Source organism: Malus sylvestris, chromosome 10 (genome assembly GCF_916048215.2).
Source record: "Malus sylvestris chromosome 10, drMalSylv7.2, whole genome shotgun sequence".
Lineage (NCBI taxonomy): Eukaryota > Viridiplantae > Streptophyta > Magnoliopsida > Rosales > Rosaceae > Malus > Malus sylvestris.
In genome coordinates, this window is record NC_062269.1 from 26487864 (window position 1) to 26512724 (window position 24861).

Consider the following 24861-nt stretch of genomic DNA (forward strand, 5'->3'; position numbering starts at 1 on the left):
ATATGAAATGTTAAGACAATAATATATTGGGCAACACTGTGTGATTTAAAATGCCAAGAGAGACAATGAACCATGTTTGATATTTTGTTTGTGTTGGTTGATTTAAATTTGAGCTTTTTTTAGTTGGAATCATGTGTTTTGTTTAAGATATTATTTTTGGTTTATGAATGGTTTGCCAGTGTGTAAGTTTGCATTTTTTTTTATGGTTGGATTCATGGGTTTTTCTTAAGCTTTGAAGTTCTTAGTTTTTATCAAGAAATTTAATCTGGGTTTAATTTATTTGTGAAACTAGCACTTTTTTTTTGTGAAAGATTTTCAGTAAATGATTGCTTATTTGGCTTTAAATTTCCAGGTTGTTCTAGACTTTGTCAACAACGCAGAGTTGTCTTTGGCAGAGCTCGATAGCAGCTTTGGGTAAGTCTGAATTGCCAGTAGATATGATTTTTCTTTGATTTATTCATCTTCTTTCAAATTTATTTGCAAATATTTTTGAAGCCCATGTGATTCAAAGTTCAAATTCGTTTGTAAAGTATAAGTGTGGGTGTGGACACCCAATATGACTTTTACATGTTGTTGCTATCTGGTATTTGACAGAATTATCCACCGCTCCAACTCCCCCTCAAAACCTCACCATGTCGCCCCGCTCACTTGGAACCTCCCTCTGCATCTCTCTCTCTCTCTCCCCCATTCGGATTTAAGGAACTCTTCCTGTCTTTCCCACAAAAAAATGAAACACCACAACAGCAGTAAGGTTCCTCGGCCCACCTTTTCCATCCTCAGCTGGTTTTTCCCGGAAAACCAACCAAACAGCCAACAGATCTCACAAAAACCAGAGCTAACCAGTTCTTCCTCATGGGTTCCATTGGAAGGTGGCCTTTTTCTATCCAAATTTTCAGAAAATTAATTTCTTGAGCTCGGTATTGCAAATTGTGATATGGGTTTTTCTTGGTTTGCTGGGTTGCTTTCTGGGTTTGTTTATATCGTTGTTCTGTTATGCTACAACTCGGAATCGGAGGTTGTCACGGTTGATGGCCCAACTGACGTCAAATGGCTCGGCATGTGGGTTTGTTGATTTTGAGCAGTCTCTTTCCTGGCTTGGGCTGGGTGCCAACCTATCTGCTGGGCTGGAGAGGAAAGCCTGGGTGCCAACCTATCAGTTCCCCGGTGGAACTGCTTTAACAACCATCTCCAATAAGGCTCGAAAGTCAGTAAATCCTTCCCTTAATAATAATATTTTTTTTTTTAAAAGAAAAAAAAAAGAAAGAGAGAGAGGCTTTGAGGCTTACCATTTAACAACCAACCCCACTACGGCTTGAAAGTGAAATCCATTTTTAATGGTTGATATGGCAAATCGATATATTCTAAAATTCCTGCTAGAGTCAAATGAACCCAAAATTAAAGTGTGAAATGTGCAAACTTTATAGCAACATGTTAAATATTGAAATGCAGGATCAAATTAATTAAATAAAACATAAAAACGTTTCAACATGGGAGCGCCAATTTTGGCAGCCAACTAGAAGTAGGTCAAATCAGCTAGACCTGGCATAGCAGTAGGAAAAGAGAAAAACTTCACTTCTTGCTTTCAAAATTGTTCGCGGTGGATTGGTTGGAGATGTTCTAATAACACAATTAAAGCGGTGACTTGATTTTATAACTTAGCACTCGAGTTGGGTTTTGAACTAGAGATGGATGCCCTCCATCCTTTTTCACTTCGCTCAAATCTACCCATTGAAGCTTATCCCAAAAATTTCAACTATCATTCAAAGTCTTAATGTCTTATTGAGAGCATATGAGTTTCTCCCTTGTTTATAAACAATGAACCTTTTGGATTCAAACAAAGTCTTAATGTCTTATATGAGACATTCTTATTTTTTAGACAGTACCAACCTACAAACTCTCCAATCCCTCAAGTCAATACCTCTTAGCCCAATACATGTAATTAAGAAAGTTGCCGGTATTAAGAATGCCAAGAAGTGTGTAAAACAAATCCAAACGCATATGATTCAAATCGTCTCCTCCAAGCCACTGTGTACCAAATTTTCCACTCACTGAATTTGCAATGGACACCAGAACTGAGCTTAAAAAGTACCCAAGAGATATTGAGCACCATGACAATGCAGCGCACATGCTCCTCATGGTACTTGGCGCCTCTGAGTAAAAGAACTCGAGCATTCCTCCAAGCGTAAGCACGTCGCAAACTCCTAACAATAAGAATTGCCACCCTAGCCAAAACACCGACAATGTGACATCATTGTGAGCCGCCTCGCGCCTCTTAGCTTCGACTAGGGCAGCTACAGCCATTGACCCCGACGCCAGTGCTATCCCCAGTCCGATCCTCCAAAGGGGTTGGAGCATGTGACTTTTGTGTTGGAACCGTCCGCATAAGGGAATCGAAGCAAGCATGATGGAGAGAGGGGGTACGTTTAAGGACTGAGTGGGGATTTCGAAGTTGTGTAGTTTTCTGTTCATTTTGCTCCCTTGTACCACTGAGAATGTCTCAACTTGGGCTAGGCAGCAATTCATCATGATTGTGCTTGCAAAGATGGGAAGAAGGCCAAGAAAAGTTCTGGTTTCCTCAACATGTGCTGCACTAATTGTGTTACCAATTAATGCTTTGTCTAGAAACCTGAGAAATTATATAGGGTTTCTTAGATTAATAATAATTATGTACTAATAATCACTTCACTTAATTAGGCACAGGGAAGAAGTTACTTAAGCTTGTCATAGGATTGTCCATCCGCTCTGTTCCGATTGATTGGGGATACTGCATACTGGTTCCCCATTCTTTCGTTCGATGAGGCTTTCCAGTTTCGAGCTGCACAAGCAAGTACCTTTCACAATTCACGCACCCAAAAAAACAAAATTAAAATCCAGTGACAGCAGTCTACTTGATAATTGATATTACTATGTCATCAATAGCATTTTGTCTAATTTCAGTCTTACCGTGATGATTCGTGTTAACGAGTTCCCTGCAGTGGGACGTTTGTGCCTATAAAACGGAGTCCCAGTGACGAAAATGACAAGCGAAAAACTCAAGGCCGTAACTGTTATCAGAAAGCTCCAATTCCAGCCAATATGATCTTCCACCCAAACCATAACAGTTGAGCTTATTAGGCCCCCTAGGCATATGGCAAAGTTAAACCAATTGAAGAAGGCAGAGATGAGCCTGGCATCGTTGTGATCAAACTGCTCAGCACCATGTGCAGGTAAGGCGACATTGAGTCCAGCTATACCAGCTGCAAATGCGTAGAGGCCAATGTATAGAATGGTTGCTTGAAACAGAGAAGGCTTCACATCCACAGCCGGTCGTAAATGTGTGAATTGAGCTTGGATAGCCAGCAAGATTACTCCCTATAATTGGTATCGAAAAGCTCATTCAATTTCGTATTACATACTTGGATGAAATCATGAAAACATGCCATGAAACATACATATAGTTGAAAGAAAAGCATACCACTAAGTTTATTGCACAGAATATGATGAAGGTTGTGAAGCTTGTGAAGAGCGAATCACAAATAAAGCCTCCCACGATGGAGAGCAAAAAAGAGGTTCCCATGAAATTGGTCACCATGTTTGCTGATGTAGCAGGCGAGTAATGCATTGACAACCGGAAGTATGAAACGAAGTTGATGGCATTGGATAAGAAAACCATGTTGATCAGCACCCCAACAACTGCAAACAAAAAAAATATATGACGAAATTTCCTCATCATATAGAACTACTTCTTACACTGTTACAAATCATTTTTTTTGTGGAATCGACGAGCACCCCAGATTGTGGTGAAAGTTGAGGTTCCACCCTAACAATCTTAGTCATTGAAGATAGAAGTCCTGATTAAGTTCTTAAAAGATCTTGGATTGGATGTGTTAAAGAACACGAGAATCCTACATCGGAAAATTGACAAAACTAAATATGACTTATATCAAGGAGTTAGGTTTCACTTCTAATTACACTGAGACCTTTTGTAACAAACTCTCACACCTGCCTTGCTGGGCAGGTGGTAATATGCAAATTAAGAGACGATACTAGTGCGGTTAGTAATGAGTCGTTGGCTATGCTATTCACTTGTTAGGCCCAACGACATACGTGCTTAAATGATCTATATACTCATTGTCAATTAGTTTTGAGTTGGATGCTCATTCTAACATATTGCTAATGTAGTTTGTAAACATTTAAACTTAAGTAAAGGGTTAGATAGGACTGAGATACAGTACCACATGTAAGGGCAGCAGCTCTAATTCCTCCATGCTTTTTGGGATTTGCCTCCCTTCCTCTCCAGTCAACAAACTGATCATCACTTTCTTTCTGCTGGTAGAGAACATTCCCATCTCTTTCCGTACTCATCTCTAAGGCCTATGTTGCAAACAAAGAACAAAGTTGTAAGTGAAAACTAGAAATTATAGGAGACAAAAAACCAGAAACAGTTTATGGGCTTACTTACCATTAGGAATCACAGTTTGGTTTTGGTACAACTTTGAAGCAAAAAGTTAGGAAAAAATGAAGCACAAATAAGAGAGAGATGCATAAGAACAAGATGGATGAAACTTAAGCTCCATATGCAGACGGCCTTTTCAGGCAAACAATAATTTGATGCGGCAAAAGGTTATGCAGAAATAGACACTTACGTCCAAAGACTCCAATCCCTCAATTCATGGTGTTTAAGGTTTTTGCATTGTAGTTCGAGTGTCAGTAATTCTATATGGACTCACAAAATTAACGCATTTATTCTCTAATACGAATGAATCTCACATATACTAGTCTAGACACAAACGTGTCATTTTTATGTGTCTAAATAATATTATTCGAAGGAGATTAATTACTTGTATATCATAAAACTTATAATTTTTTAGGCTTATTTTTAGCTACGCTCTCTATAACTCTATTTTAATCTTACTTTACTCCCAGTAACTCAAAAGTCACCACTTTATTCTCTAAAGAAGAAAAGTTAATCTTCTAGAGGATTAGATGGGAGCATTTTATGTATGTCTAATCCTCTTCTAACTGCCTCACAATGCAAAGTCATTCTCATCTACCATCAATATGCCTTGAATTTAGAGAGTTATCCTTTTCAATCCAATCCTTTCTACCAAACAAGCCCAAGATGCTTTTTATTTATTTACAAAAGATAGCGTTAGTGGATTTAATTATTAGAGAGAAGGGGGATCGATGAGGATCAAACCCGCATAGAGGTACATACACATCATTGCATTTCGCCACTTCAATAAAGCGTCACTGCAATCGAGGCCTATGTTCAATCATGGTTTGTTATTTTAGTTTCCCTTGAAGGAGAAAAAACAACATAAAATAAAGCATAAAAAAAACACATTATATGAGATTTGAATTTTAGTTAGAATCCAACCACCCACCACATCACGTGATTTATAAAATATAGTTTTAAAAAATAATTTCCCTACTCCAAACTAAAAATAAAATATTTGTCAAACGACAGTAAAATAGTCATCATATGTGCCCTATAAATTAAGGGCCCTACACCTCTAATTTATACGTGCTTTCGATTGGACTTTGATCGAAGGCAATTGAGGACCAATTCTATCACTAACAAATTGAGTGGGCCTAAGCTTCTCTTACAGCCCAAAAACAACAATAATCTTACGGTGCGGACCTGATGCAGCGGATTACAACTATTCCATATATATTCCCTCACTTAAAACCCTAGTTCTATCTGTGCCTCTCCCTCGACTCCAAAGCGCCATACTGCTCTTCGTCTCAGTCAGGTTCGAAACCCTAATCTCTGATCTTCCTCCGTTTCCAAAAATCCAAGATTTTCTAACCTAGTATCTGCAACAATGGTCAGATGCGTTTTTTCCCCATATTTAATTTTACCGAACGCGTGATTTTGCTGTTGTTTTTTGAGTGACAGGAAATATGGCCGTCCCTTTGCTGAAGAAGCAAATTGTGAAGAAGCGCAAGACGCACTTCAAGAGGCCCCAGAGTGACAGGAAGCACTGCGTCAAGGTATGAATCTCTGGCTCATTTCATTTCTGTTCATGTTTATTTAATTTTTTGAATCATTACATTTATGTGGGGATTTCAGCTCTAATGTATTAGAAATTTTCTGTTTTGTATATGAATTTTTAATGGGTTATTTGAGTGGGATTAATAAATTCATAACCTATTAAGTTATGGGTAAGTTGGGGTTAATTCACTTAATTGTGATATCTGCTAGTTAATGGTGTGAAGTACTAGTTACTACAGTTGTATTTGTCTGTAGTGATTTGGGTCCAATAAAGTTGACATTTAAACTTAAATCTTGAATGGGAGGTGTCAAACTGTTTTTACAGTGCCGGTTCTGTATCGCTTTAATGATGTTGGGCATAGCAGTAGTCAAGTGCTCTTCACAACCTTGAATCATGGGGCGTGTTCATTGCAGTTGCCTGAAGTTGGAATGATTCATAGTTTTGTTGGCAGTTTGAGATTTGTAGATCTCAATGGCTGAAAATTGAATTAGAATGTGAGAAAGATTGAAAATGACTTGCAGAGAGGCGATGAATTCAATGTATATTTTTCCTGATCAGCAATGAAATTGTTACTGTCCTGTGTTTAGGGGTAGGTAGTATGGCCTGTTAAGCATCCGTGTTTCTACCCTTGTCTCCGTGTGTCTGTATAGTTGATGCATGTAGGGTGATCATGTGGTTCAATGTCTTGTTTCTGAGACATGTTGCTTTTCTTTCATTTGTGACCTGATTAAACTCAGGGATGCATACTTCTCTGTGCATCTCTGCTTCCTGGAGCCTTAGCATTAAGTTGTTCTGTTTTAATGCATGTACTTTGCTTATGGCAGGAAAGCTGGAGAAGGCCCAAGGGTATTGATTCACGTGTCAGGCGAAAGTTCAAGGGATGTGCATTGATGCCCAACATTGGCTATGGGTCAGACAAGAAGACTCGTCACTATCTGCCTAACAAGTTCAAGAAATTTGTCGTGCACAATGTCAAAGAGGTTGAACTTCTAATGATGCACAACAGGTATGAAACAGCCCCTTTAAATTACTGATCACAATCTCCACCTACCTAGTTTGAATTAGAATTTGCTAACCCTTTGTTTCTCTAATATAACTGCAGGACTTACTGTGCTGAGATTGCGCACAACATTTCCACCAGGAAGAGGAAGGAGATCGTCGAGCGTGCAGCCCAGTTGGATGTTGTTGTTACCAACAAACTTGCCAGGTTGCGCAGCCAGGAGGACGAGTAAACCTTGCAACTGTTATGGTTTATTTTGCTATATGTGTTTCCTATATGCTAGACTTCAGAATTTTGGGAGAAATCTTATTCAGGATGCTACTTTTGTTTTCGATTTGGTACTGTTGAATTTTATTCAGAATTTTACTAATCTAGTCATGTTAGTCGACATGAAGTTCTACCAATTTGTTTGATTTTGCCATGTTACTGCCAGTTCCTCGAGTAAATTTTCAGTTTTTATTACTCCTTTTCACTTTTACTATCTAGTGTCGCTTTTGAAGCAGCATATTCTGCCAACGAAATGAATCAATCGAATTATCTGTGTTTTCCATTGCTATATCCGTGATTTATGCTATAATTTGGAACGTGTTTAACTTAGTTGTTCACCTTTCTTGGGACTGCCTTTCTAGGAAGCATAATCACCTTTCTTGGGACTGCCTTTCTAGGAAGCAATTATGCGTATGCTTGCGTCCACAGAACTGTAGAAATGCTTATCTCATTATAAATTCTTCAGAACCGAGACTAGATTAAAAACGTTATTTTTATAAGAGAATTGGAGCAATTTGTTGAACTATGTCCCAATTGGAACTTTGGTTCTTGAACTAAAAATTCTTGAGTCTTGGTTTTTTAACTTGTCACAATATGGAGCAAATGATCTTTTTAAGTAACACGGTTGGAAATTTCATTCAAAATAAAAGGTATTTATCGATTTTTTCCTCTGGACTTGTAGAGTTGTTAATTTTTTTTCTATTAACTCTAATTTTAGCTGATTATTTCTTGAATTTTTATAATTAGCCAAATTTTCCTTTGCGTTAGATTTTTTAATTTTTCATCAATTTTTTTTTATCAATTTTGGTCACATGACAAACATTTGTGGGCGATAAAGTATTTTTATTCCTAACGTGGACAAAATAATTGCTTTTTCTTCTTCTCTTCCGCTAGCTAATTGTGTACACTTATTGGTTGAATTAGTCATGGAAGTCCAATTAGCAACTACAATGTATTGGCTTTGCACCCAATTTACTCAAACAAAATTACCTTTTCTCCTTCATACAACTTGTTATGTGATGTTTGCATGACTAATTTGGATGGAAATTTTCAAAATCTATCACCAGGGAGAAACTGGCTATTTACTCAGGAGGTTATTGACTAAAATTAAAGTTCATGGGAGAAATTAGCATCTCTATACAAGTTCGATGGAAAAATCGACGAATAGGTCTTAAAATGAAGGGTTTAAATGGGCAAAAAATAGATGGAACTTCCAACAGAGTTAACCAAAATGACTATTACTTCACATTATAATAAGTTCAGGGACCAATACTCAAGGACTTTTATTTTAGGAACCAAATCTCTAATTGAGGTAAAATTCATGGATCATTGATCCAATTATCTCTTATTTATTTTACTAGAAAATATTTAGACAAAATGTTACTATAAATTCCACCCCACCACTAAGGCAATAATTGCTCATGCAATTGGACAAAGGCGTTTATTGCCTTAGTGAATAGTAGTTGCAAGGTTAGGAGTATCTTTTATTATTGATAAGATTAATTATCAAAATAAACAATAATTCCCTACATTTTCTATCTTTGAGTGAGAAATTGTATGTCTCTTCTTTTTCATTCCCTTTCTCTCTTTGAGTGAGAAATCGCATGTCTCCTCTACACTCTTATAGTCGTCTAGTTTATCCTCATGAGAATTCGTATGTCTCCTCTTCACTTTCTTCTTCCAGTCATCCTTTCTTTTTATTTTATTCATCACATCTCTTCTTTTTACTTAGTGGAAGAATTATATACACCATTTTCAACTTTTGTTTTCTTTTTGGTTATTTACCTTATCATGATCTTTGTTTTGTGTTTTATTCAGTTTTTTTCTCATGGATCATCAGCCTGTGATGTAGGTTTTCTACATTTTTTTTTCTTATATGGAAGCCTTCTCCTAGTTACGCATGCTATTTATCTACCTATAATTTCTAATTTACCTCTATCTTGATTTGTAAACACGAAAATTTTGACAAATGACAAGATAGCACGTGTACAAAGAATATTTGTATTAATGAATTTGTAGGGTTACAATCTCTTTACAACTTGATTCTCTGATTCGATCTCCAATATTTGTAGATGTGTGATGTAGGGTTTGTTGATCTAAGGGTCTCGATGACTTGATCTTGAATGAACGGATGCCGCAAGGTTTTAGCTCTTGCACTAGTACAAAATATATCTGCGCGACGGAGCGCAAAGTATGTTTGCGCAACGGTGACAACAAAACGTCATGCAAAGACATTTTGCGCAATGGAACTTTGCGCTACGCAGACCGACATCGCGCAAAACTGTTTTGCGTGATGAAGATGCACCTTCGTCGCGTAAAACTGTTTTGTGCGACATCAACATGCGTCATGCAAAGTCAGCGAATTTTTCCATACTACTAAATTTGTTTTGTACAGGATTTTTGTATACAAATATCATTGAAGAACGAATTTGAAGGTATTTTCTTCAAATTGCATATGGGATCTTTGTATATGTTCCTTTGCCTACTTGCTATGCCCTTTTTTGGTAATGGTGGAGTTTTGTGGGTTTGAATTTTTAATTAATCTTTATTAATTTTACGAGACTTACACAGAAGAAATTGTAAGAAATGTTGGTTTACCCTTGAAATTTTCTTGATTTGTGCTATACAGTTGAACTGAAGGTAAATCCAATGCACTGCAGGTAATTAAGAATTATATTGAAATAAAGTCACAATTATTAAGTAGCTTTAAATTTATTTATTTTGTTATAACACTTAAGAAATTAAATGGTATATATATTTATTAAGTAGCTTTAAATTTATTATTGTAGTTCGGATCGAATTTTTGTTAGAAAAATATATTATTGTGTTTTATGCAAGGAAGAAAATATCGGTAATATCGGAAATATCGGTAGTCCGAAAACACGGAAATATCGATGGAAATATCGGTATAATATCGATATCGATAAAAATTACATGGAAACCACGGAAATTGTAAGAAAAACTTGGAATTTTTTAATGAAACTTTGTAGGATGTTTATTTAGTCAATTATCTATTAGTTTATCACAAAAAATTGGAAAGAAATGCATTGCATGATGGATTTAACTGATTTAAGTTGATTATATAGCGAGCTGGCAAACATTGTGAGGGTAGAAAATATGTAGTAATTAATGAAAGAAGTTTAAACACACCATAATCATTTATATATAATGAATTAGTACAATATTTTACACTTTATACATTGCATGGTAAGATACATGAGTGACTTAGTACCACATAGAGATCCTATGAGGTTCAAAATTTTCATTATCTTTGTCATCTCTATGTGTAGAGTAAGTGTATTTTAGCATATTTTCACAAAAACATAAGTGATATGGTGGTCAAGGTGTTGAAGGAGTAAAATGGGAGGGGTTCAAATCCCCTTGGTGTTTTTTTAAATATAGAAATTTATCCTAGATAATAAATATTAGCTTGCAAGCCTTGCAGACATCTTAACAACCATATAAATATTACAGGCTGAATATGTAATTACAAACACATCTATAGCGAGTTGGATAAGGTCTAGGTGTGTGGTTGACAAAGGGAGGGGTTTGAATCCCCCTGGTGTTTTTTTTTTCTTTCTTATTTTCTTTTCCTTTTCCTTTTCTTCTTTTGTTTTCTCCTACCTTTCAACTAAATAATTCATAATTTAAATTTATATAACCTTTATATATATATATATATATATAAAATATATCTCAAACTTTTAAAATTATAAAACACGCACGTAGTGTGGGTGGATCTCAAACTTGGACAACTTTTTAAAATACAAAAACCCAACCCACTACGTGGGTCTCTCCCCTACCCCGAGACCCCATTTCCTTCTCTCACTCTCTTTTCTGCACTGTCTCTCTCTCTCGAAAGTTCGAAACCCTCTTACCTCTCTTCCTCTCTTGCCGTGACCACACACACACACGCAGCAACACCATCTGCTCGACTCGAGCAGATCGAGGACACCACCATCATCACACATCATCAATCTTCTCTCTCCCGCCTCTGCGAGAATGGCGGAGCCCATAACTCTCCGGCGAGTCTTCTTTGATTTTCCGGTTAGGTAAGTCTCGGATCTCTCTCTCCGTGTTAGTGTGAAGCTCAAATTAGTTCGATTTGCTGCACTGCCCTTCGTTCACCACCGCAGAAAGAACAGACAGGGAGCTTGTATTGCTCTAGGGGACTATGGCGAAGGTAGCGCATTCATCGTCGCCGTCGTCGCCATCGTCGCCATCGCCGTCGGTGGTCAGGTCAACTCCCGGTCCCTCACCTTCTTACCTCTTCGATTGATTCATGCATATGAATTGTGGTTGTGTTTTCAATCGCTCTGTAGCTTAGATCTTGATCTTAATCGTGTTTTTGCAAGGTTTTTGGGACGAAATCGGCTCTGGAATCGGCACACCCATTTCCGGCGTTCTTCTCCGAGTAGCCCAATTCCAAAATATTGTGATAATTTCGGAAATATCGTGATATTATCGATATTATCGATAATATCGCGATATTTGGACGAAAACCCTTTGGATACCTATTAAAATATCGGTCCGGCGAAAAACCGATAATATCGGCGATATATCGCCGATATTATCGGCATTTTCTTCCATGGTTTTATGTAAAAAAAAAGAATTTAAAAGAAGTAAAGTCACATTTTCAGTAAATTTCATAATTTTTTTTTTAAATATAACTTGTGTGATGTCACAATTGGGTCATTGCACAAACACACTTTGCGTGATGCACCAACCAATGCGTTATGCAAAGACTGTTTGCGCGACGCACCAACCAATGCGTCACGCAAAGGTTGTTTGCACGACGGACCAACCAATGTGTCACACAAAGGTTGTTTGCGCGACGAACAAACTGCGTCGTGCAAAGTGTTTTTGTGGTTCACTAATGTAAATATTTTAAATTGAAAAGGTTTTTAGAAAGTTTATTTTCAGGTCCACTCACTCTTAATTTTCGCCCCTCCAGGTTTTAGTGGCTGAGTTTTCATGTCAACGAGGATTTCTGGCAAACTGCTGTTATGGGAATACTACCAACGGTATAATTCCTCTTTTATCTTTATTATACTTTACTTATGCTCTGGCATCATGTGTGAAATGAGTTTATTCCCGCTCACATGCGCACTCTCACATTTAGGCACTTTAGGTTTAAATTTATTCACATTTTCCACATCACTACACTTTATGGCTTCGTCACCTTCATGGTGTCAGCCAGCACAACTTGATTCGAAATCCAAGTGGACATCCCGGGTCGGGGTGTGTCAAATACATTGTCCATTTCATGGTTCTATTTGTACATTTGGATGCAAACATTGAGTAGACTCCTCCATGTAAGCGAAAGGCATGAGATAGAGAATGATAGAATATTCATGTTCTAACTATTTGTAATAACTTAAAGTCCTTATGATATTCTATTTGGACCCAAAATTACACCATCGGTCCGAGCAATCTAGGCCATTGGATGAGTAAATTTTTAGACCGTTGGATGACAAAGTGGTTGAGATGATTTTCAATTATTGAGGGATAAAATTGTGGTTTTAATCATGATATTATCTTTTAATATATATCAGATTATCTAAACCTAATATTTGCTATATCCGGCTGATTGTTTTGATATTTTATAGTATCTGATCCGCTTGCATGGAGATGATGCATACATGGCTAATTATTATCAAAGCCTAAGTCCTATCTCTGATATTGAAGTGGGTGATACAAGTCAAATTGGATTCGAATTCATAGACACGTTAGAGTGAATGGAGTTGTAGCACTTAACTTTATCTTGAGAAGGTAGTGTTGTTGTCTGCTCATGTCTCGGACTTCGAGTTCTTGCTGGAAGAGTCCAAGAGCTGATGGAGTTCAAGTGTGCATGTACTTTCGTGGGAAAGGAGTCAGAAAACTAATCTCATGCAATTCATGCATGTGTGGGATAATCAGCACAAGAATATGAGGAAAATATGGGATTAGCATTTGGCAAAGTTGCATGTGGTCTTCCATTTGGACTACAGCAATTGGTCTCCCATGTGATTTTATTACGTGGCAACGCCAGGTTGATCTATATTTCTTTGAGAGTTTCAACAACGCATTTGATAAGAGTTGAGCTCAGATATTGGTGCTATAGTTTAAATACAAAGATAATTATGGATTTTTTTTTTCCAATAATTATCAAGATGAGATCAAAAGAATATCCTCCACGTGTGCTTGGGATCGGCTAAATCAGGAGGTGATACCGTGCATACCGCGTATTGTGGTGAGGATTGTTCAAAGTTGTTTATAGCATAGGTTTTACAACGTGGTCATCAAGAAAATATCCAACCCTATAAATATAAAGCAGCAGGCAACAATTGGGCTCTCCAATTCAACACACAAACTGCCATGCGCAAACTCTCACTCTACGCAAAACCTTTCAAACACATTGAGATTTTTATTTTCTTTTCTGCCAACGCATCTTCAGTTTGGATAAACAGCATTGTGAAGGCAACCGGCGAACATCTTCAGTTTGGATAAACAACACTGTTGCCGGAGAATCAGCCGACCGCAACACTGCGACGAGGTCGACTGGTTATCTATCCAAGTCTCGGTCGAGAAGGATTTCCCAAATCCTTATTGGTAGAGGTCATCTCATCAGCCTTCTCAGCGAAGTGAGGTGTTACAAGTTACTATATTCGGCACATTGAAAGCCGAATTTGATATTGAACTTCGCAGAACTAGCAGCCTTGTCTTCAGGCTCTAGAACCCGAAGGCCGAGGCATGTTCCTTCCTCGGCTGCAGTCGCAAGATTCAAAAGTCATCAACGCGCCCAACGCAACATCAACAAATTTTACTCCCCGGCTGAGCTTGGCCATCAAGTTGGCACTCCACGCACACAACCGAATGACGTAGTTAGCTTATTAATTACTCGGCCTGCGCGCCATGTAGACTTGGTAGTTTTTAGGGTCAACACATTCATAGAGAGAAAGAGAGATAATGATAGAAGAGTCAAGTTCTAACTATTTATAATGACTTAAAACTCATGTGACATTCATCATTGACCTAAGCCTAATTAATAAAAATATAAACATTGATTAAGTCTAAAACAAAAATATGCCATTGATATATGGCTAAATAGTAAAAATTTTATTTATTTTTTACTAAATTACCTTTTTTTAACCACTTTCACAGGTTCTTTTTGTGTTTGCCCTATAACGTAATTTACCTCCCCTGTTACAAATCGATTTGTTTTCCACCTATATAAAAGGAAAATATTGAGTTTTTTGTGTATGCTCTATATATAACATAGGTATATTGTTCATGCAGTATATTAACCCTCAAATGGAGGTATCATTTACACTTTTATCATTTTTCAACCTCTGTTATATATCAAAAGTACTTTCCAATATATCAGTAATTAAGTTCGAAAGTGTTTAAATATTTAAAATTCAAAATTATGTAACTGATGCATTCGTTAAAAGGAATTCAAATATCTTCCCTTTTTTACCTCAAAGGGCGAAATAGACAAAAAAAATATATAACTAAACAAAAAAAAAAACATAATCGAACTCACTTGAAAAGTGGCCTATAATTTGGACTTTAATCAATAAAAACAATGAATTTTCCACTTTGCATTTGTTGAAATTAAACGTTCGAGTTTTTCTTTCTTTCGTTTTTTTTAAATTATTTTTATTCATCTCCGTTGTCCATATTTTTATGTTTGAGTTTGCGGTCTTTTTAATCTGCTTTTCCCTAAATTTATCTTCAAACAAAGTATAGTTGTTTATAATATGCAAAGTAAGACCAAATATAATATGGCCGCCCAAAAGGTCAAAGTGTTCAAGCATGGGCAGTGTGACATTCGTGATTTATTTTTGGGTTAATTACACTTTGTATCTTTGTATTGTGATTTGGGATTAGTAGCAGGTTGGACTTTTTTGCTTCACTAAAACAGTCCATAAAGTTATAAATTTTTAGTCAAAATGATCCATGAGATTTTCATAACACATCATTTTGGTAGCTGAGATTGAAAATCAATAGAAATAGGCTAATTATATTAGCACCTCACAAGTTGTTGAATAAACCTCACATACTTAATACACCCCACATTTACTTTTTCAATTAAAAATTATCTTAATACACCCCTCTTCCTTCTCCATAATACCCTCACACCCCACATTCTTAATATACACCTTACATTTTCTACATACACCCCCACATTTCTCAAATCTTGTAACACTCATTTTTTATTTTGCCGAATGATTTCAAACCATCTGAACGTTAGTTTGCCGAATGATTTCAAATTGAATGATTTGAAAAAAAATGTTTAGGTTCATTTGAATGTTTTTCAATAACAATAATAATGATTTCAAAGCTACCATGTTGTTTCCATTTTCTTGTGCATATTTTGGTCGAACCAAGTCGACCTGCAAGAAAGCACCTTATGAATGCCATTGACTCAATCTGTAATTAGTTCGCATGCCATGGTTTTTGAATTATGAGATTTATAAGTGCTAATTCTTGAATTATTAGATTGAGTGAGATTAAATAATTATCGATGTCGTCGAAATCACTAAAACAAAGAAAAATATGAAGTCTTACCTCATGTAAAGCTTTCAAAACATGGATTTCATGTTCTGGTCAAAAATAATTTTTCTCAATTAACATGTTTGTAGTTTCATTGCTTAGGGTTTTATTCAACAATGGAGGGTGGGAGGGGTTTTGATAGTTGAAGTAGATAAATAATACGTTAAAAGTGATTTGAGGTGTATTTAGAAATATTTTTTTTTAAACCTAATAAGGTCAAAATTGTAATTGCATAGTAGGGTAAATAAGTTATTAATATTATATTTTAATGTGGGGTACATTCAACATTTTGTGAGGTGCTAATATAAATTACCTAGAAATAGTCCCTCAGATTGTCCACCATCCATTATTTTGGTCATTCCGTTAAAAACTCTGTTAAGTGTCCCGAAGTTCTTGGCCAAAAGTTTGGGCAATTTTCAAGGCTTCGTAACTCAATCGTTTCTTAACCAAATTCGACCCATAATATATAAAAATGAAGATAGGAAAGTGTAAAATAAGATCATACCAATTTGGAAGCCCAATGTTTGCCAGAGATGGCCGGAAAATTGCCTGAAAGGTGACTGGTCTGCGGGAAAACTGGAAAACTCGTTGAATGATGCATAAAATAACTAAACACACAAATTAAACCCTCTTTTTATCAAGTGTAGTAAAGTATGTAAGTAGGGATCGTTCTAGGCCGGGGATTAGGAGGGATTGCTAAATCACTTGGAAACTGACTTGAAAACGTGAAAACAAAGTTTAAAACACGAACTAGACTCAAAGAATGCAAAACTATACTTTAAAACACTAAAACAACCAAAAGACTCAAAACAGCCCCTAAACACTCAAAACTACCTTAAAAACACAATCTGGGCAATTTTGGGACTCTCACATAAACTTGGACAAATTTTGGTTTTCTAATGAACTAAAACACTTAAAAACATAATCTAAGACAAGTTCTAATTAATATGACTCAAAGAAATAAGATGGGGTTGATTTTTGACGAAAATAATTAAATTAAGACAAGAACAAAGTAAACAAATTCTTAGACAAATTTGGGTGAATCAAAACACTCTAACACACAACCAAAACAGAAATTAAACACTTTGAAACAATAAAGTAAAAGGGGGATTTTGGTTTTAATGAATTTGAAAACAAAACAAACTTTGTAAAACAAAACAGATTGTAAGTGAATTTGAATGAAACTTATGATGGAAGATTAGCTAGGAGGTTCTTCTCCACATATGTCACACTTGCATACAAAACGATTTCCAGTTGCTTTTCGATAAGCTATGAATACTCAACGCCCCAAATTAACCGTGAATTGCACTAATTAACCCTCAGTTTTTTCCACAAGTTATTAGGTTGGATGATTGCATACGACAACCCAAAACATTCCCTACAAGTTCCCTACATGAATTGCATAATAGAGATACAAGCAAGAATAATTAAGTTCTATGAAAAACATAAGCATTGACGAGGCACTCGTTACTATGATTTGCATGAAACTTATGCCAAGAGTTTACTTAACGTGATTGTGACTAGCAACCTTCACTACTTGTGAATATAAGTTTATAACGATTAGGTGAAACTCCCTTATATTCTAGCGTCAAATTCATGCATGAAAATTAAGCGTGCACTCTTAACCAACATACACAAATTAGTTTTTATATGAACGGATAAGTAAATTGAATTCACAACTTATGAATCACAACTGGATGTAATCAAATCATATTGCAAGTATGAACATAGTTTCGAATCACCCCCTAACTAAGAGGGGTTTAGTTCCTCATACTCACAAAGCAAAGATACATAAAATTAGACATTAAAATCAAAGGAAAGAAAACACCTAAAATGCTCCAACTTGGTAGCAAGTGCATCCAAGATTCCTCCTTTCCCTTGCTTGCGGCAGATTGGGTTATGGACAGATTTTGGGTAGTTTTATGATGTAGAATGGATGGGGAATGGTATGGAAGGGTTTAGGGTGAGTGTGGAGGAGTGTTTGATGGTTGGAGGGTGGTGGAGAACTAGGCAAAGAGTGTGGAAAAAGGTGGAGTGGCTGTTATGTTTTCTAGGCACTAGAATGGTGTTTTTGGGGTGTTTTGCTTCCTAGGGTGTGTATGGACGAATTTTTGTGATAAAATGATGAATATGGGGGATTGTCCTTTGGCCAAGGGGTGTAAACATGTATTTATAGGCCCCAAAAACCTTAGAAAATCAGGTTAGGTTAAGGATGAAATGCATGGCAATTTGTGTGTGTGGTGTGCAATGGTCCAAGGGTGAAAATGAAGTAATGATGCAAAGTGTGAAGGGTAAAATGGAGTGGTGTTGTAGCTAGGGAGCATGAATGATTGTGTACATTGCATAAAGATGGAAAGGGAGGTGAAATGTGTCAACAAATGGGTCAAAGGTGCAACAACATGTGTTGCACATGGCATTGGATTCCAAATGTGAATGATGGAGCATCAATTGGTGCATGTAATGGATGTAAATGTTGTCTAAAATCTAATGAGTGAAGGGAACAAGAGGTATCAAGCAATTGAGTGTAATAATTAAATGAATTGAAGCATGAAATTAGAATTTATGTAGGGGACAAGAGTGATCAAGCATGGCATGGAATCCAAAGGGAATTCTATGTGGTTTGCATGGCAAGGAATGCAAGTTGGGGTGACAGATTTTTGGGCTGTTTTCTTCATCTTTTGGACCATAATTCTTCATATTCTTGGCCTCTTTAGTTCTCAAATTCGTCCATCCACTTGGCCCATGCATTTGCTATCCATTCCAAGCCCGAAACATGCTCCAAAGGCCTCCAAAATGCATCATCTTGCATACTTTGTACTTAGAGTCTGAAAACACACAAAAATAACTTTGAACACTAAAATAACTAAGGAAATACAACGTAAATGCACAAGAACAAGCTAACTAAGTCACATAAATATGCTCCTATCAAATTCCCCCACACTTAGCTTTTGCTAGTCCTCGAGCAAACAAAGAAATAAAACGAAACAAAACAAATAAAATACAACCTAAACCTTCCAACATTTGCCTCAGGGATTCCAATGCATATGACATGTTAAAAATCATTATCCCCACAGATTTGAATCATCTTCACACTTAAACATGTACTTAATCATAGTCACTACTTACTTGTTCACAATTAATCGATTAAAACAATGTTTTTGATGTAGTAACATGTCTTAGAGAATTTACTCAATTCCTTTCAAAGTATGCACCCAATTTTCACTCAGATTTTCTAACTACACACCCTATACTAGTTATATGTGAGAAGATTGATGTAGATATGAAAACGAACGCTCACATATATGTATCACAAAGAAAGCAATTTCTGGAGTTAATAAGCAAGTTTAGATATGATCTTATGAATGGAATACTACTACTTAGATGCGAGAACCAGTGACACCATATGCTCATACCAAATTCAAACTCCACATATTGAAACGCATGACACTCAAGATGAAGTTAAGGGTTGTAACGGGGCTTGGGGTGATGGCTAACAAATGAAGGATAAGGATAACAATCGTTCTTAAAGCAATAGCAAGTAAAGTAATGAAATTGAAACTTAGAATTCACTTAGATTGCAGAAATCAGCTTTTAGACACGAAGGGAAAATTCAAGCAATAATTAGGGCCGAATTCTATGTTTTGGACCCTTTCTTCAACAAGCAGCACTTTAAAACTCTTTTTCGCATATTTTTCAACTCTTTTTTTTTTTTTTTTTTCAACTCTTCTTTTCTTTTCAACAAGCATAATAACTCACACTTCCCTCACACTTGTTTTCTGCCATACATTAATCAAAAGAAATTCAATTTGAATGATGTTTTACTATGCTTCAAGAACAAGGGTATGGATGGTCCTAAACTAGGCTAGGTAAGGATAATGTGGTTTAACAAAGAATGTAGGCTATCAAGGCTCAATGGGGTTAACTTAAACATATAACGATATGGGATACATGGCAGTTTGGCTTTGGTGGTGGTAACTACACAACTTCATCTTGAATATGTTTTATGCAAATCAATAGCATGCTTTGAATGAAATAGGCATGAGTTCTAGCATTTGGAACGAAATGATGAAACGCCTTCTAAGTAATAACCAAGCAAAGAATAATGAGATCATGCAACGACTTTAGAAAACAAGAATGCACAGATTTTAACTCTCCAAATAAATGTTTAAGCTCAAGTCTCACAAGGTTGTAGCGTTAGTTTGAGTTCTTTCCTTCAAGCATGTTACAAAAACTAATTTTTTTTTCTTTTATGATTACATGTGATTTCATAAGTTATAACCACAACCACGCATAAATAAAGAGTAAATCAAACTTTCATCCATATTTATAACTCTCTTTAACAGTCATGCAATTACAAACCGAATCCTCATCATTGTGTTGGAAGGTACCCTAAGACACAAATAAGCGCACAAAAACAACTCTTTTTTGGATTTTCAAAAACAATTTTTCAAATTTTTATGAATTTTCGGATTTTTATGTCAAAACACACTGAAACACTCCAAAACAGCTTAAAAAAATACTTAAAACAACAAGGAACAACACTAGAAGTAATGGGTGATAAATTTCTACAAATTTCATGCAAAACAATGGTTACCCCCCCCACACTTAAATCAAACATTGTCCTCAATGTTTCAAGCATATACTCACACCAAAAACAAGCAAATAATAAACGACAAATAAACATGACAAATATGGCAAAGTAAAAACCAGACAGAGTAGAGTTTAAGAACGCAAATCTGGTTTTGGAGATAGTTGATCTTGTTGACTTTCCACAGCTTTGATCTTGAACTGGATTGGAATTGTACGGCGAAGCTTTTCTCTTTGGCGATGTTGCAATTCCTTATTTGTTCTCCAAGCAGATGTGGCAGCTTCTCTAGTTCTTCATCTCAGACTCCTTCCGCTGGGATGATTGTGCAAGCTGCATTCTTCTCTGCTTGTTTCTTCTGCACGACGGGCAGGCACGAGGGAGAGGTGTTGGTCTGTTTCTTTCTTCAATCTTTCCAAGTGCCCACCTCTTGCTTTCTTTCTCCTTGTCCCTAGTTGAGGATGAATCAGCACGTTGTCTCCACATGCTTCGAGGTATCATCTTCACTTCCCTTATAAGTGAGAGACAAAGAGAAAGCATAAGATGATGAGTACTCGAGAGCAAGAGCTGGCTGGAGAAAGGACAGGGAGAAAGCATGATATGAGATACTCTTGCTCTCAACCCTTATGATATGAAATACTTGTGCTCTGGATGGGTTGTTTGCAGGGGTATCCCAGGGGATGAAAAATACAGAGTGACTCGAGAGGGTTTGTTGGAAAGGCATTTCAGAGAGGATGAAGGGTTAAGTGAGGCTGAAAGTTGGGTGAGACTGCTTCACTTTAAAGTTCAACATTTATAGAATTTTCTTAATGGCTGGGAAGGCATTGTTCCATTACTCATGTCGGCAAGCCTGGGATAATTTAACAGTAGTTTCCACGTGCATTCCGCTTCTCCAAAAAATTTCGACAGACTGCGCATGATTTATGCAACGCAGATGTGCAAATTGACAGATCCTGACACGTCTCGATAAAGCAGAGGTCTCTTTAATATCCGAAATTTACGCTTCGAGTTCTGAGCTTCGTTGAGGGCAGAGATTGCATGTGACAAGTGCTGACGAGGCTGAGAGAGACAGATGGTTGGAATCGGTGCTTCGACAGACTGCCCGTGATTTTCGTAAAGCTGAGTTGCGTGTGATGGGTGCTGACGAGGCTGAGACAGTTGACACTCTTCGGTATCTGGAATTGGTGGTTTGTGAGCAAGCCCAACTTTTGAGAAAGCTGGCGCCTCTTCGATCTCCGAATGGCTTCTTCGATTTCTGAGCTCACCTCTTCGATCTCTGAAATCCCATCGCGTGCTGATTTTTATAGAAGTATGCAGGACGTTCAAAGCACTTTTGAATTTCTGCCTGTAAAAACTCCCGTTTTGCACTTCTACGATCTTGACTTGTCCGATCTCCTCTTTCTTTAACACCTCTGAAAAATGTCTAGCCCTTCCGACCGTCGTTTTGACTTGAACCTTAGTGAAGGAGCAACCCCTCCTTCTCCAGACAACATATGGCGTCCGTCCCTCATATCCCCTACTGGTCCTTTTACCGTTGGGGACCCGGTGATGAAAAATGACATGACCGCTGCGGTGGTGGCCCAGAACCTTGTCACCCCCAGAGATAACAGACTGCTCGCTAGACGGTCTGATGAATTGGCGGTTAAGGAGTCTCTGGCTCTTAGCGTGCAGTGTGCGGGTTCTGTGTCCAACATGGCCCAACGCCTATTTGCTCGAACCTGTCACGTTGAATCGTTGGTGGTTGAAATACAGAGTCTCAAAGAGGAGATTAGAGGACTCAAGCATGAAACTAAACAATTGCATAAGCTTGCACACAGTTATGCCACAAACATGAAGAGGAAAATTGACCAGCTGCAGGAAACTGATGGTCAGATTTTACTTGATCACCGGAGGTTTGTGGGTTTCTTCCAACAGCATCTGCCTTCGTCTTCTGGGGTGGCACCGCGTAGTGAAGCTCCAACTGATCAACCTCCGATACCTCCTCATTCCGTGGCCCCACCGACTGCTGAGACTCTGCCGACTACTGCAACTCCGCCGACTACTGCGACCTCTCCCAAGCAGCCTTTGTGAAGACTCCCTCTTGTATTATGCTATGTTTCTTTATTTCCCAGTTTGCTGTTCATTTCCACGAAGTTTAATGTTAAAATCCTTTGCATATTTGTTAATGTTTCAAAATAGAAAGTCACAACCAAAAATAATTAAACAAGTAATAAAATTGACAATCAAGCAGAATAAATGGGTTGCCTCCCTTAAAGCGCTTGCTTTAACGTCTTCCAGCCGGACGATGAACACAATTACTCCCCACTGGAGCCCACAGCATGCAAGGGAATGTCCTCCACAACATGCTCAACAAAGTTCTCATAGATTACATCCTTGAACGGAAATGGATAGTGATGTTTGTTGATGGGTGCGTTGTGTTGCCTAAGGTTCATGTTCATACGCCCATCATCGGGGATTTGCTTGGGTACCTGCACCAAAGAAGGGAACCACCTATCAACTTTAATGGAAATTGGATTTGGATTAGGTGGCTTACCTATGTGTTGTGATGAAGTGGCAGCAATGTGAACATTCTTCCCCATGGTGCGTTCGGCCAATTTGAGCATTTTGAGAGCAGTGGCTGTATGGTCCTTGTGCGCCACTCCAATTCCCTCGTCTTGCATGGTTCTTGATGCATCCTTTGTGCCTAGTGCTGAATGGTCCGGTCCTATATTTTCTATTTTATCAATGGCATAACAAGAATGAACAACATTAGGAGTCTCAATGGATTCAGAAATTTTAAAACTAATCATGTCACCACCAAATGCCATAGTTACTAATCCTTTGGCCACATCAATCTTCGTTTGAGCCGTTTTCATGAATGGCCTTCCAAGGAGGATGGGCAATGAAGGGGCATGGTCTGATTCATCCATTTCGAGAACATAGAAATCCGCTGGGAAGATTAAATGATCAACCTGCACTAAAACGTCTTCCAAAACTCCCTTTGGATAAGCGTTAGATCTATCGGCCAATTGTATGATTACACCATCATTTTTCAATGCTCCTAAGTTCATAGATGCATAAATGGAATATGGCATAACATTTATAGAAGCACCTAAATCAAGCATGACAGATTTGAAACGGGTATTACCAATGACACACGGAATTGTAAAACTTCCCGGATCTTTGCATTTGGGGGGTAGTTTATGTTGCAAGATGGCGGAGACATTCTCACTTACATGTACCACCTCTTTATCCCGGACACGTTTCTTTGTTGTACAAAGCTTCTTTAAACACTTGGCATACTTCGGGATTTGCTTTATGGCATCAAGGAGGGGAATGTTGACTTGCACCTTTCTAAACGTCTCTAGAACATCTTTTTCCTCCTCTTCGTTCTTTGATTGCAAAAATCTGCTAGGAAATGGGACATTCAAAGGAAAACATTAGTAGGAATTGAATTTAACACATTCTTACCCTTATTGGACAGATTTGAAGGTTTAGGGGCCATGGACACTTGCGGCATAGGCGTGTCCACCTTTGCCGTGGGTGGGCTTGATTCCTCCTCTTCCATTTGCAACATTTCATCCTCTTTGGGACCTGTTTTTGATGAAGAACCTACCCCAACCTCCTTACCACTTCTTAGGGTGATTGCTTTGGCTGATTCAAACCCTCCCTTTGGATTTGGAATGGTAGAACTAGGGAGCCTTCCTTGGTCTCTAATCTGCCCAACAACCTCGGCAATCTGTCCCATTTGTTTCTCTAGTTGGTCCACTCTTTTGTTTTGATTTTCCTACCCATTAGTCAAAGTGGTTAGTAACTTAACAAGTGTATCATTATCCAAAGCATTACCTGAATTATTTGGGGTAGATTGTGGTTGGACTTGAGGGGGTGCGTATGGGTTGTTGTAGAAGCCCGGGGGTTGTTGCCTAAAGCCTCCTTGTGGTTGGGCTTGTTGTGGCTCTCTCCATTTGAAGTTTGGATGGTCTCTCCACCCCGGATTATACGTGTTGGAATATGGATCATGTCTTGGCTGATTTTGGCTTTGAAACCCAATGGCATTAGCGCTCTCCCATCCACCATTCTCAATGAGTTGAGGACACTTTTCGGATGCATGTCCTTGGATAGAACATACGCCACACACCATGGGTCCTTGAATCTTCATTCCCTCGACCATCTGTGAAATAATATAAGTAAGATTAGCTAACTGAGATTGAATATTGGATGCGGAACTTACCTCATGCACTTGTTGCCGTGGGGGTCCTCTTTGGCCTACACCTTCGTATTGTTGAGCGTTCAATGCTCTATTAGCAATCAAGATTTTTGCAGCCATGGGCGTTTTGTCCACCAATGCTCCACCCGCCGAAGCATCGAGCATTTGACGTTCAAGTGGTAGGAGCCCTTCGTAGAAGTATTGCAAAAGCAACTCCTCCTTCATCTGATGTTGTGGACAAGAAGCAACAAGTGATTTAAATCGCTCATAATATGTAGGAAAGGACTCACCTTCATCTTGTTGAATT

General features: G+C 37.7%; 4 protein-coding genes across 4 annotated transcripts in view; 1 reads left to right on the forward strand and 3 right to left on the reverse strand.

Moving 5' to 3' along the window:
* Positions 1 to 24861, reverse strand: part of LOC126584376 (uncharacterized) — a 99622-nt gene that overhangs the window by 37941 nt on the left and 36820 nt on the right. The gene's annotated exons all lie outside the window — the stretch shown is intronic.
* On the reverse strand, positions 1678 to 4535 carry LOC126587085 (protein NRT1/ PTR FAMILY 4.2-like). Its single transcript, XM_050252060.1, has 6 exons — positions 4442 to 4535; positions 4215 to 4353; positions 3455 to 3672; positions 2944 to 3351; positions 2713 to 2831; positions 1678 to 2626 (listed from the first exon to the last, which is right to left on the reverse strand). The coding sequence occupies exons 1-6, from the start codon at positions 4442 to 4444 to the stop codon at positions 1912 to 1914; spliced, it is 1602 nt and encodes a 533-aa protein (XP_050108017.1). The 5' UTR covers positions 4445 to 4535; the 3' UTR covers positions 1678 to 1911.
* Positions 5578 to 7382, forward strand: LOC126587096 (60S ribosomal protein L32-1). The gene is made up of 4 exons (XM_050252073.1): positions 5578 to 5735; positions 5882 to 5976; positions 6803 to 6984; positions 7081 to 7382. Exons 2-4 carry the CDS (start codon positions 5887 to 5889, stop codon positions 7208 to 7210), a joined length of 402 nt encoding a protein of 133 aa, XP_050108030.1. The 5' UTR covers positions 5578 to 5735; positions 5882 to 5886; the 3' UTR covers positions 7211 to 7382.
* LOC126587093 (uncharacterized) lies at positions 19960 to 23904 on the reverse strand. The gene is made up of 2 exons (XM_050252070.1): positions 22443 to 23904; positions 19960 to 20654 (listed from the first exon to the last, which is right to left on the reverse strand). Exon 1 carries the CDS (start codon positions 23470 to 23472, stop codon positions 22663 to 22665), a length of 810 nt encoding a protein of 269 aa, XP_050108027.1. The 5' UTR covers positions 23473 to 23904; the 3' UTR covers positions 19960 to 20654; positions 22443 to 22662.